Source organism: Nanorana parkeri, unplaced genomic scaffold (assembly GCF_000935625.1).
Source record: "Nanorana parkeri isolate BGI_ZX_2015 unplaced genomic scaffold, ASM93562v1 scaffold1136, whole genome shotgun sequence".
NCBI lineage: Eukaryota > Metazoa > Chordata > Amphibia > Anura > Dicroglossidae > Nanorana > Nanorana parkeri.
This window is the reverse complement of record NW_017307404.1, coordinates 157367-170320: the sequence shown is the minus strand read 5'-3', so window position 1 is coordinate 170320 and position 12954 is coordinate 157367. Positions and strand designations below refer to the sequence as shown.

Genomic DNA, 12954 nt, shown 5'->3' with positions numbered 1-12954 from the left:
CGACTTGGCGTCCCCCCCCCCCCACGTGACCCAAAGAGATGCTGACTGAGGCAACAGCCTCGGGGCTGCCTCATTAAAGGGACGGCCCTGCGTACAAGTTTACAGAGTGCTCCACCGACAGCTTGCTCAGGGGCAGTTGGCTCATACCTGTACAGACAACCTCCATCACAAGTTTATGGCAGTTCTAACTGGAATGTCATTGTATAATTATACCGTTTAGAGCTACATACAGCTGTTTTGCTGGATCTGCTATGTGAGTACAATTCCACACCAAGAATTAGATTATAATCTTGACATTGCTATTAACACTTACATTCTGTTATGGCTTTTAGTACTTGGGAGCTAAACCTGAGATATATAACAACTACCATAAAAAAAAAGCAACAGAAAAGCAAAAAAGTAAGCGTTGTGAAGATTGTGCTTTCAAGAAATAATATACAGAAAATAAAAAAACGCTTTTTGAAATAATAATCATTGAATTCTCCCACCTCCACAAAGAACATCGACAAGATGGACAGGCTTATCCAGTGGATGATCCCTGAACACTGTGTTGCATTTGAGACTACAATAAATAAATAAAGACTACATTATATTTGTTTTTCAAGTAACTGTTTTATAAATCTATTACCATTGCTTTAAAACAATCTCCACTCTACAATTAACGGTTGATGTAGATCAGCCACTATTATGTAGGAATTAATAAAGAGCATGTTTACACGGGTAAGAATTTTTACTGATCATTACCCAGGATTTTTTTGGCCTGAAAAAAACACAAAACAAAAAAACAAAAACACGGGTATATGATCAGTAAATGTAATATGGTCGTGTGCATCTAGCCTAAACAGGCCTTTTATCAAAAGAGCATCTACAAATACAGGCAAACATGTGAAATGGAGCCTAAAGCAACAACTGTCATCTGGCAATAAACATACAGATTATTTATATGCACTATTTCATATCTACTTAGCTAAAAACATTTACATTAGTAGTTTTAGTCCTGATCATAATAAAAAAAATAAATAAATATACACACAAAACTAGGGATGTCCTGATACCGATACTAGTATCAGTATCGGGGCCAATACCAGGCATTTTCATGAGTACTTGCCACGATTCTTAAGACCGATACCGGCCCTTTAAATGTTCAAACAGCAGCGGCCGTCCGAGTTCCGTGCTTGTGGGGACCTCGGCAGCCTGTAGATAGCTGTTCATGGCAGTGCCTGTCCGGTTCTTTATCTCCTCTTCCTCCTTCCCGGCGCAGACACAGCCATGGGCAGCCCCAGGGGCGGAGCTACCGCCCCAGGGCTAGAAGCTGGGGGTTCCTGCCACACACTGACGGGGAGGACTGGGCTGTAGATGGAGGAAGGTCGGGGGAAACAGCAGCGCAGATAGTCGGCCGGTCTGGACGTGGGGGAGGCCGGTTCCCGACATCGCCGGCGAGGTGGAGTGCCTACAGAGCCACTGCAGATGTCCACGTCGCCCGGGTGAGATTGGCAGAACACATGTTCCCTAAGCAGAATACATGTCCCCAAAGCAGAATACTATTCTGTCTTAGGGACATATATCCTGCTTTGTGGACATGTATTCTCAGAATACATGTCCCCAAAGAAGAATACAATTCGGTCTTAGGGACATGTATCCTGCTTTGGGGACATGTATTCTCAGCATACATGTCCCCAAAGCAGAATACTATCCTGCCTTAGGAACATGTGTTCTGCTGTGGGGACATCTGTATTTAGCCCTGGTGAGAAACTGCCCTAAAAACATCAGTCTGTGTTGTTTTAGAAAAAAAAGGTCACGTGGCCCTTTAAGAAAAAGTATCGGTAATTGGTATCGGCAAGTACATGAGGGACAGTACTTGGTCTTAAAAATTGGTATTGGGACATCCCTACACAAAACATATTACATGCTCTTTAAAATCAGATGCATTGCTAAACTATTACTGTTGAAAGTATGCAGTATTACAGGGAATACATCCATATGTGCATTTTCAGAACTCACACTGAAGCAGCTTGGTATCTATCAGCAGTTCCAGTGTCATTAGGACCACCACAAGAATGACACAGGCCACCAAGAAGCTGTTCACTCCGGCACTTAGCAGAAACACATGCCACACCGTAGCCCTTCTCCCACAGCATGGCTTCAGCCAGCTTGACCTACAAAGGAAAAAAGAACAGTATCTAGTTACTCCACAGTGATCTCCATTTCTGAGGGGAAGAGTGCCACTTAAAGGGACATTTATACATATATTTATTGTTTTATTACATTTTAGTTTATAGGTTTAAATACGCTCTAATGATTGGTGAAGGGCTCCCTCATGTGTGCAGTTCTTTTTAAAGTGATCCCTTGTAGAACAAGCAGGAATTAAAATCAAGTTTTGAAGAAATACACCAGTACATACTGTGGATTTGCCATGATGATATACAAATGGTCATCACATTCATAATTCAAATGCTAGCTGTTCCTGACACTAGAGAAAATGCCTCTTTGGAAGCCATCTGAAAAGTAGAAAGAAAATCGCGTTAGTATACCTACATTACAGCACTAGACATAGAAAAGTATGTCCAATAGGTTTAAACAGGAACGAGTATACGCAATCTAATAACATGGACAACAAATCATTCAAAAATGTCATAATCTACTCACAATCTAAAGTACACGTTCTATGAAGCATACTTTCCTCCCTTTAAAAATCTAAAAAGGAGGCCCAGCCTGTTCAAAGACTGTACACATCCCACCATAGGAACAACAAAAGGGACTTTTTGGGACAGCTCAATGAAATAACCACAAAGAATAAAGTATGACATTAGCAGTTGGCTGCCTTACTCAGTGGCTTGCACATGTGTTATGTGGACCCAGCATCAGCTATCATTTTTTTATGTCAAGGACATACATGCCAAGTAATGTGTATAATTTATAGGTAGGTATAGGAATGCCTTCTTTTAGCATCATGTGACAGTTTTTCTAAAACAATACAGACTAATGATTTTAAGACAGTGGTGGAGCACCAGATCCCGGACACAGCTGCAACCGCTGCGACCCTGGTAGTTCTGCCACTGACTCCAAGCTGTAAAGGAACTACAAATCCCAGCAATAGATTATACAGCAATGCAGAATACCACCAGCTATAGAGGACTACCAATCCCAGCAATAGATTATACAGCAATGCAGAATACCACCAGCTATAGAGGACTACAAATCCCAGCAATACATTATACAGCAATGCAGAATAATATGAAGCTACATACTCTGTGCTGCTCACCAGGGCTGTGCGATGTCTCAGAAGGCTGTGCGCGGTCTGACCACTGCTTTGCAGGGTCTGAGCAGGGCTGTAACGAGGTCTCAGGAGACAGTGCGGTGTCTGACCAGGGCTGCGTGCAGTTTCACCAGGGCTGTGCCGGTCTCTGTGGACAGCAGGAAGGAGATGTGGGGCCAGACCGACACTGTCAAAGACAGCCACTGCAAGGTCCCCCAGCAGGCTACTTGAGGTCCCCAGGAAATGCGAGACCTCAGGCATCCAAATCTATTTCAAAATTTGAAGTGCAGGTATCGGCACTTGATATCGGAGCATTTTCTTGAGTACATGTACTTGTGAAAATGCCCTGTATCGGCCCCGATATCAATACTAATATCGGTACCAGTGCATCCCTAGGTAGTTATTACCTCTAACAGTAACCACAGTACTCCACCGACAATGCCTTTATTTGCCTTTCTTTCTAGAAAGATGACACCATTTTTGTTCAGGCTCTACCCAGGGTCGACATGTACTGCCTGGACTGAGATGCCGGCTCAAGGACGACACATTTGGTGCCTGCAGTTCTTGGCTGCGTTTACAAATATCTGACACAGATCAGCCTCCCTTGGCTGCATCTAACTTAGTGGCTTGCTAAAAAGTTACAGTGTTGCAATCTGAGTGAATACTGGGGGAGAGAAGACTGGGGAAACAATTTATTTTGCATGCAGCAGATTTAAAATATTATCTAAAGGCTGGTTAACAACAGGAGCAATGACTTGCAGTTTTCTGCACCTGAACAAAGCCAGTCACCCCAAGAGCAAACAGAAAACCATTGTTTTTTTATGAGGCATGTTCATACCATATTGCTGCCTTGACATGAGCTGCTATGCGAAAAAATGAAGATATGCTGCATTTTTATACACCTCGGGTCAGTGCTGGTCATCACAATGCAGCTGAGCTGCAGTCAATACAAATGTATGAAAGGTCGCTTCAACATTTCAGTAAGGTTTAAAAGAGAACTATGTGGTAAGTGTTTTTCCCCATAGTTCTCTTCAGGGTCACAGAAGGACATATACTAACCTCCTCCTGTGACCCAAAGCTCAGTATATCGCGGGCTATTGCTGCAGTATTTTGCACTGGGGTACTTACCTAGGGTTCCGTACATCTGGAGGGAGGCAGGTTTTCTAGTTTGTTGACACTTGGACTGACTGTCTGATTATAGTAGTCTAACCTTCCCATGAAGCGGTCGGTTTCAGGATGTAAGTGCAGGACCCTGTCATGAAGTAAAAGCAGAACAAAGTTACTAAAATTCTCACAATATATTCAACTCAGCACAAGTGAAGTTTCACTTAAAAATATGATGCCATTTTTTTTTTTTCTTTGAAATATGACATGCTTGGGAAGAGTACTAGAATAATACTGGATTTTGCCATCTGTGCTGTGCCCTTCTACGTGTACAAGGCAGAATACATCGTACACAATGAAGAATTAGCAGACATTGCCCATTACAATAATGAAATTCTGAATACATCTGGATCTACGGAATGTCCGCTTAAAAGCTCTCAGCCCACAAACCATGCCTTTCTATCAGTCAAGTTGCAGCATTCAATTTCAGAATGATGGCTGCTATTATTAACTGAACGTGTCCATGCCAACTGAAGGAGTTAATTCAAATTATGAGAGAGCAGGACCTTTGGGAGATACGATCAATGATGGGTACAAAACAGCTTTTGCCAGTTCCTTTAGGAACACATTTGCCCAACACTGACCTATTCATGAGGTGTAACAAATCACATTTTAAAGGTATAGCCGCTTTAGAACAAGGTCCGGAATTCTACGGGAGAAGGTCATCAGGTGTGACCCTTAAAGTTCCCTCTGATTCCGAAATATTCCAGAAGCCCTTAAAAAGATGTGTAAATAGATATCACAACAGGCCTCGGTTTGTTTCAGCCCACCTGTGTTCTATGCAAACAACCAATCATGCTAATTTTAATAAGTAGGGGGGATGAAAAGGTTTTCAGGTCTTTCCATAAATGAGTCCTAGAATATCACAACCAGGGGTGGCTAATTACTATGGAATTCAGGAGCCAGTCTGTCCAATCCAGGAGCCAGCAGGATTTCTTTTAGGAGGCAGCTCCATTGATAACAACTAGGGAAAAGTTGGATGACAGCTGTCATTCTTTAGGCACATTGGCTCCTGGGATTTGTCCATGGTCATAGCTGTACTGAAAATTAGTGACAAGCTCCCCATGCTGCTTTACACCAAGCTCTGAGACTAGAACTTTTAAAATGGTTTCACTGCTTCCTGTGTCCTACATCTTTGTTTACCCAAATAGGCCAAACAGATTCACTTCATCAGCGCAATTCGTATTGATATATCCAAGCACTATTAAACTGTAGCTAGAGCCAAAACTTTTCTTCTTCAGTTCTGGATAGAGTAGGGTTCGAAGAACCCCTGTCAGGTTTTATAGCTGAGAGTGTCCCCACCGGGAAGATTTACCCCTGTTCGCCCTGATGACCATTGTCACCTAGGCAATATTTGAAATATGAATGGGACCATTAAGATGAGGACATGATCTCCTCTTGTCCTCATCTCAATGGTCCCATTCAAATATTGCCTAGGTGAAAATGGTCATCAGGGCGAACAGAGGGGTAAATCTCCCTGGCGGGGACACTCACAGCTTTCCCTCGCCTGGGAGCAACTTGCTCTCAGCTTCTGTTGAGCCTTCAGGACAAAAAGAGACGGAACATCTAAAGTTTTGAGTGGTCACTGAAACCAATGCAGAGGACAAATCTTCCGATGGGGACACTTGTTCACGTGACAACAAAAAGAAATTGGGAGTGAAGGGAAGTCTTCCCAATGGCAGGACAAAAAGGACATTGGCTTTATCCATTTCATACACTATCTAAAATAAATTTAAAAAACGTTCTAGCTTTAGATATGGTTCAAAACAAGGACATAAGAGATGGATGACACATGTCTCCAGGATAAAAAGGGATAAGGTGGCCTCTGTGTCTTCACGTCTGAATGATATTGGTTGTTCTTTTCCCAGGCCAGATGTCCTCCCTGCATGCCTGTCTGTGTCCATGATGTTCTCCTATCATGCCTCCATCCTGTCCTCTGACGCTGGCACGCACTGTCTCTGCCCCAGGTCACGTTGTCTGGCATCCCTCAGTACTTGCCCATGTGAAATACTCGTGCGCTCCAGCCTCTAGTCACTGTCCCCTATGCTGAACACAACCATGCCTTCAGCCTGTCATTCTCCCATTATGAAACCGACCCTCTCCTCCGCCACATTCTCTCCAAACGTCTCCTTGGAAACCACCACACCGCCACAGGACCGCGGCCGAGTACAAGTCACGTGATCAGGTTTTTCGGCCATTCGGTGAACTCCCTGCTGTCAGCTGACCTGCGTCGTCCGCCTCAGTGACATAATAGCGTGCGGCTGAGTTCAGCTCAGGTTATGGTGCTCTCGGTGGCGTGAGGTATGCTGGCGCGGCCATGTTGGATGTGGGCGATTCTGCTCACGGTTTAGCGGAGATTATCTGCTTGTTCCCTCACCATTCGGTGACAGATGCCAGCTAATGTGCATTATTAGTCACTGTATGGGATTAGTGCGCAGCGTTCATTTAACACTTACTAGTGCCGCATTGGGAGAACCTATACGGCTGCAAATTTCTCAACCTTTTTCGAGTCACTTTAAGGACTTTAAGATCCGCAAAATTCTGAGGCACCCCAGCCTCAAGCTGGCCATACACCTTACAATTTATCAGCAGATTTTCTATGGTCAGATGGAAAAGGTGCAACAGATTCATCCATCTACACTTAACTGTGTGGATGGAGTAATCTCCACCTGGGCCAATCTGTTGTACTTTTTCCATCTGACAACAGAAAATTTGCAGATAAATTGTAAGGTGTATGGGCACCTTAAGGCCCCATTCACACCAGGGCGGAAGCGTTTCAGCGTGGCTTCTGTGTGATATTTGGAAGGGGGTTTTAAATCACGTTTCAGCGCTGAAACGCAATAAAAGTGCACGTTTTCATTTAAATCAATATGGAAAACGAGCTCATCAGGGCGAAAATAGTAGCTCAGGGAGCATTTTGGCCGGCAGGCAGTTCAGATCGCGCGATTGCAGGAATGGTCCCCATCAGAATGTATGGGATTGTTCATGTCACGGTTCAGTGCAGACAAATCTGCGCGATTGAACCGCCCTGGTGTTAACGGGGCCTAAGGCCCCATTTACACTTTCGCAACAGTTACCATGCATTTTGCTGCGCGTCAGCTCATTCAACGGACTGCTGAATTAACGCAACAAACATGGCAAAGAAGCTCATGCAGCATTTGTAGCTGCATTCTCCAGGGTTGTGGAATACGGGCTAATGCACAGGCATGAACGTGTGCTTTACCACCTGCATTTGGGGTGCTATTAACAAGTAATGGCACCGCAAGGTCATCACACACTACTTTTTTCAACTGCAATGCAAACTATTGCGGTACAGCGTAGGGATGTCCCGATACCGATGCTAGCATCGGAATCGGGACCGATGCAAGGCATTTTCACAAGCACTTGTACTTGTGAAAGTGCCCCGATGCTTGCGCATCGGTGTTGAATCCGTATTGCCCGACGCCCGAGACATATAGTTCCGGGCGCCGGGCAAGCGAGAGCAGGGGGCGTGGAGCGGTGATGGCGGGAGTGCTGTGCTAGAACTCCTGTGTTGGAGGTGACAGGGTCAATAAAGAGTACCTGTACGGGTTTGTTATCCCCTGTGTGATAGCAATAAAGTTAAGTGAAAAAAGTTTTAAAAATAATAACTAATTAAAAATGTAGCTAAATAAAAATCTTAAAAAATTAAAAAGGCGATAAAGTTAAAATAAATGGAAATTAATTTTTTTTCCAAAGTAAATAAAAATTGAAAAAATTAAAACCAGCCACGCTGCCCCCATCTAATGCATGTGGATAAACGCGCAGTGTTTTCAACCGCGATTGTGAAACCACGCAATCTGCCTGGCACCACTGAGGTGCCATTAGAAAATAATGGCACTGGCAGCGCGATCGGCGGTGGTGTGCAATCCATGACCGCCTGGTCATCGTGCACCAAACTGAGCAGATGGCTGGGCGGTCACGGAATTGCACACCACTGATGATCGCGTTGGCAGTGAAATTATTTTGTAATGGCACTCCATTCGCGCCAATCAGATCGCACGGTTTCCCGCCGCAATACCGCCTGGGCTGTCCCACACGATCGCGGTGGAAAACATGAATAGGTTAAATGTTTTATTGTTCTAAAACAGTCTTAAATTAAAGTTCTTCATAATCATAAAGAAATTGGCCTAAAATCATTAGTCTGCATTGGGTTTTTTAAATGTCACCTGTTGCTTTAAGAAAAAGTATCGGTAATTGGTATCGGCAAGTACATAAGGGAAGTACTTGTTCTTGAAAAAGTGGTATCGGGACATCCCTAGTACAGCGCATTGGTGCGTTTGCGATGTCATTCAAATTAATGGCAATGCAACACACCTGCCACACTGTAACGGACGGTAGCATGTGTTAATCGCACGCCATTGTGTGATCAAGCCCTAAGAGAGGTGATGCCTTCAACATACACTGTATGTTTTACCTGATGAAGGGGATCCTTTGTGACCCCGAAACGTTCGTTGTTTTCTACCACGATGCACGTCAATAAATAGACGTATTTTGCAAATTTGGAGTGCCGGTGTCTCTGCTTCCGCTCACGATTGTTACGGCTGCCACCCGTTGACTACCGCAGCACCCAATTCTTAAAGGGATTTACACGGTCAGGAGTGCGATGGGACTATGGACTAACCAGTTTTGATTAATTCCCCCTACTGTGTATTAAGGAGAAGGACCCCTACTGTGTATTAAGGAGAAGGACCCCTACTGTGTATTAAGGAGAAGGACCCCTACTGTGTATTAAGGAGAAGGACCTTGGGCGCGTATGCGTGAGGCTGCATAGCTCCATTGGTTGCTAATATAAAGACCACCAGAATCATAGCAACCAATAACGCAGAGAGACAAGTTCCCCATCAGGTCTGACTTTATGTTTTGGCAGGGGTGGATTTAATAACCTCTAGCAGCCATGGAGTCCACCGACTGCTGTCCAATGCCAAGGAACTAGTCCCTCAGAATCCTCATCAGGCTCCGCCCACCCAACAGCAAAACGCCTTGGCCGCTGCGTCTGTCATGGTGATAGGTGCAGTAGCTGGGAAAAAGCTCAGTAATGCTGAGCCTGTGATTTTATCAGGCTCAGAGTTATTGAGCAGTACTGAGAATGGAGTGTCTGGTATGGACAAGCCTTAGTGCCGGCCTAAATGCAACTAATTCATGTACTGCTAACAGGTACGCAGATCTGTTACAGGCAGAGACATGTATCCTCAATGCGCAACAGGATTCTAAAGAGTGTCTCATTCCAGGGATTGTATTCTGGTAACTGCATGATAATGTATAATAAATACATTCTTCTTGTCATTTGCTTTCTACAACAACATACAGCCATTGACACATTTTCTAGCACCCTTCCAGCTCATTGAAACAATGCTTCATCATCCTGAAAAGTGATGGAATCGAAAGCAATCGTCTCATGGATACCCGCATGCCTTTAGTACGTCATAGAGTAAAGCAGAGAAAGTGTAAAAAGAAATAGATGATTGCTTATTCCACAAAGATATTATAAAATGGTCTGGACAGATTTGTTGGTACCCCCTAGAAAGCATTATAAATAATTGGATCACAGTGATATTTCAGACTAACTGTTTTCTGTAATTAGCATCACACCTTTTCAGTCCGGTAATCAGTCTCTCTGCCTATTTGAATGCACAAAAGTAGTGGCTCTGCTGCTTGGCATCACCATGTGCACCACGCTGAACATGGACCAGAGAAAGGAAAGAAGAGAGTTGTCTGTGGAGATCAAAAAGAACATGATAGACCAGCACGTCAAAGGTAAAGGGTATAAGACCATCTCCAAGCAGCTTGATATTCCTGTGACTATAGTGCAAATGTTATTATGAAGAATTATTTGTATTTTCTACTGCTATAGACACTATAATTGAACACGCCTGAGGAAGGGACCCCGAGTGGCCCTGAATCCAGCCCTGTGCCTCTCCTGCCTTTCCATTGGCCCAGCTCTGTGTATGCTACCTCTCTTGTTGATATCTGGAGTCTGAAATCCTTTTTAAAATATTCAAGTGCTTTATCTTTTTCCTTGTTCAGCATATACAAATACACACTTGGCTTGCATTAAGATATGCAGCAAATTATATGAAAGGGTCTTCTTGTTCAGACTCTTCTTTTACAGTAGATTGGAATAGCAAAGGTTCCCCTATGACCGGACAATTACCGCTGCTGTATCATATGACCCGACAGGTGCTGATTAGTAGTCTATTGTTCCAAAAAACCAACAAACCTAAGCAACTCATTACCTTCTTCCTGTACCCATGTGATGATGATATTATTAAACAGTTCCGGACATTGGGAAATGCTATTTGAAGCTGTCCATGGAAGTGCTGAGTCACAGCTACTTGTCTCCTTGAACTCATTTGTCTTATGTACTTTGTAGAGGTAGCGGTGGATTAAACCGGGTTGTTGTGGATAAAAAAAATAACACATGATTTCACACTGAGCAGTAATAACAAACACAGTACATTGGAAGGAATAAAATGTTGTACAGTTGTAATGAGAGCATGAGGTCTGAAGGGTTATCAGCATCTGTTTCTCAGTGCCTTTTTGCTCTTTGCCTTGCTTGTCTGATATGTTTTTGTTCACTGGCTGCTAAAAAATGTTCTCCATAGCTAGGCATAATGAGACAAGCTGTGATTCTCCTCTCTAGGAATCAGTGCAATGAACTTGCTTTTTTTGGAGAATGTTATTAGGTTAGAGGAGAACTATGAGGTGAGTGATTTCCACTCATCCTCATAGTTAGAGCCGACCTGTGACATTGGAACTGTCACACGTCGGCTCTCTAGATCGGGAAGTAAGCGAACACATACCGTCGCTTGCTCCCTCCCCGATCATCTGCCTGCAGAGAGCGGTGACTGTCCGTTACTGCTCCCCGTAGGGATTCCCCCTCTCTGATCCTCCAGCGCTGACCGGAGGAACGGATGGGGGAGGGGCAGGCACAGCTGGCTCTGCCTCTAGATAGGCAGAGCCCGCTGTCAATCAGCCAGCTGTACAGTATTGTCTGGATCCGTCCCGGCTACAGCACTCTCAGCCTAGATGAACAGCCTAGATGAACAGTGATAACAGCATTCAGAGTTATCAATAATTATACTGCACACTTTAAGATCTTTTCTCCTGTTACCCATTTGTCGAAAGCATTAGTGGTAAATAAGTTTTATCCTTCCAATGTCCTATTTTACAGTGTTGTTTCCTGCCTTTGATGTTTTGGAAGCACTAGCATCAATCTACCGGTAAGGATAAGGGGAATAGAGAGTTTCCGGATAAGTGAAACTCTGCAAAATCTTCTCTTTAATCAGAAGATTTTGCAGAAATGCTTTGGAGTAAGTAGGAATGGCAAAGTCATGGTGGTTTGGGTGAAATGGCCTATAATTGGCTCCTGATGGTTGCAGAAGCAACTTTTAACTATACTGGACATGCAAAAAAAATACATAAATAAATAACTATGGTCCCTGTATTAGCTTTTTTTTTTTTGAATCAGAAGTCAACTTTATTGAACATATGCATGGTACAATGGTACAATGGTACAGGGAGGCTCCGCCTCAACATCATGACAGCATCCCCATAAACAGTCAGGGGTGTAGGGTGCATACATATAACATAATGCATACAATATGGATAGGAGGGGGGTTGATCATCTCAACGAAAAAAAGAAAGGAACAGTGGCTCGTCACAAAAGCCAACATTGATGTGATTCGAGCATTGAAAGAAAAATTATCAAGGAGCAAAAACGGTGCACCATAGAGGCAGGTAGGAAACGTAGCGTTCGCCTCAAGTTGCTTTGTACAGCATAACTATCGGAAGAGATATTGGCACTTACATTTGGCATAGTTTCTTAATACATAAAAACAGATGTATAGAGCTAGGTAAGTGCTCGGTGTCTAGGAAAAGGGCAAGGATAGGGAAAGAGAAGACAGGCACGGAGCGGCAAGGCGGGCATGTGGGGTGGGGTGAGGGAGAGATGAAAAGGACTAGCAGCATGGAAGAGCCAGGGGGTACAGGGGGTATGAAGGGTGGGTGTGGGTCAGACGCCTAGGGCGTATGTCTAATGAAACCGCTCAGGGGGGCGTTGCGTGCATGACCCGATGGTAGGCATCCGTACCTTGGAAGAGGGCCCAGAGTCTCCAGGTGGACCGGAAAAGCTCCTCGGTATTCCGGAGCGTGGAGGTGAGATCCTCCAATAGGTATGTCTCGTCAACCTTAGTGAACCAAGAGCTAAGGGTAGGGCAACTAGTTTGTTTCCATAGTAGTGGAATGCACTGGCGGGCAGCATTCAAGAGGTGCCGAGACAAGGATTTTTTATATTTCCCAAGAGACATATTGTTTAAGTGCAGCAAACATGCCGTGGGGTTGTCTGTCAGATCCACCATTGCCAGGTCCTTCAGGGTGGCAGTCACCCCAGCTTTAATGTCCTACTTCTTCACAGAAAAACAAAGTGAAAAAAACACAAAAAATGTGCATTAATATTCAACTACACAAAACAAGGGGAAAAATGAACACTAAATGAATTAAACTAAACTACTCTA

General features: G+C 44.0%; 1 protein-coding gene and 1 long non-coding RNA gene across 2 annotated transcripts in view; one reads left to right on the top strand and one right to left on the bottom strand.

The window, feature by feature from the left end:
- The window catches only part of TMEM266 (transmembrane protein 266), a 23376-nt gene extending 18905 nt beyond the window's left edge, over positions 1-4471 (bottom strand). Inside the window, exons 1-4 of the mRNA XM_018568092.1 lie at positions 4385-4471; positions 2402-2498; positions 2002-2156; positions 489-562 (exon numbers count right to left, since the gene is read on the bottom strand). Coding sequence (XP_018423594.1) covers positions 489-562; positions 2002-2156; positions 2402-2415 — 243 coding nt within the window. The 5' untranslated portion in view covers positions 2416-2498; positions 4385-4471. The remainder of the gene's footprint in view (positions 1-488; positions 563-2001; positions 2157-2401; positions 2499-4384) is intronic.
- The window catches only part of LOC108796597, a 22951-nt gene that overhangs the window by 7951 nt on the left and 2046 nt on the right, over positions 1-12954 (top strand). Inside the window, exons 2-3 of the long non-coding RNA XR_001941815.1 lie at positions 7576-7580; positions 12173-12178. This is a non-coding gene — a long non-coding RNA (uncharacterized LOC108796597). The remainder of the gene's footprint in view (positions 1-7575; positions 7581-12172; positions 12179-12954) is intronic.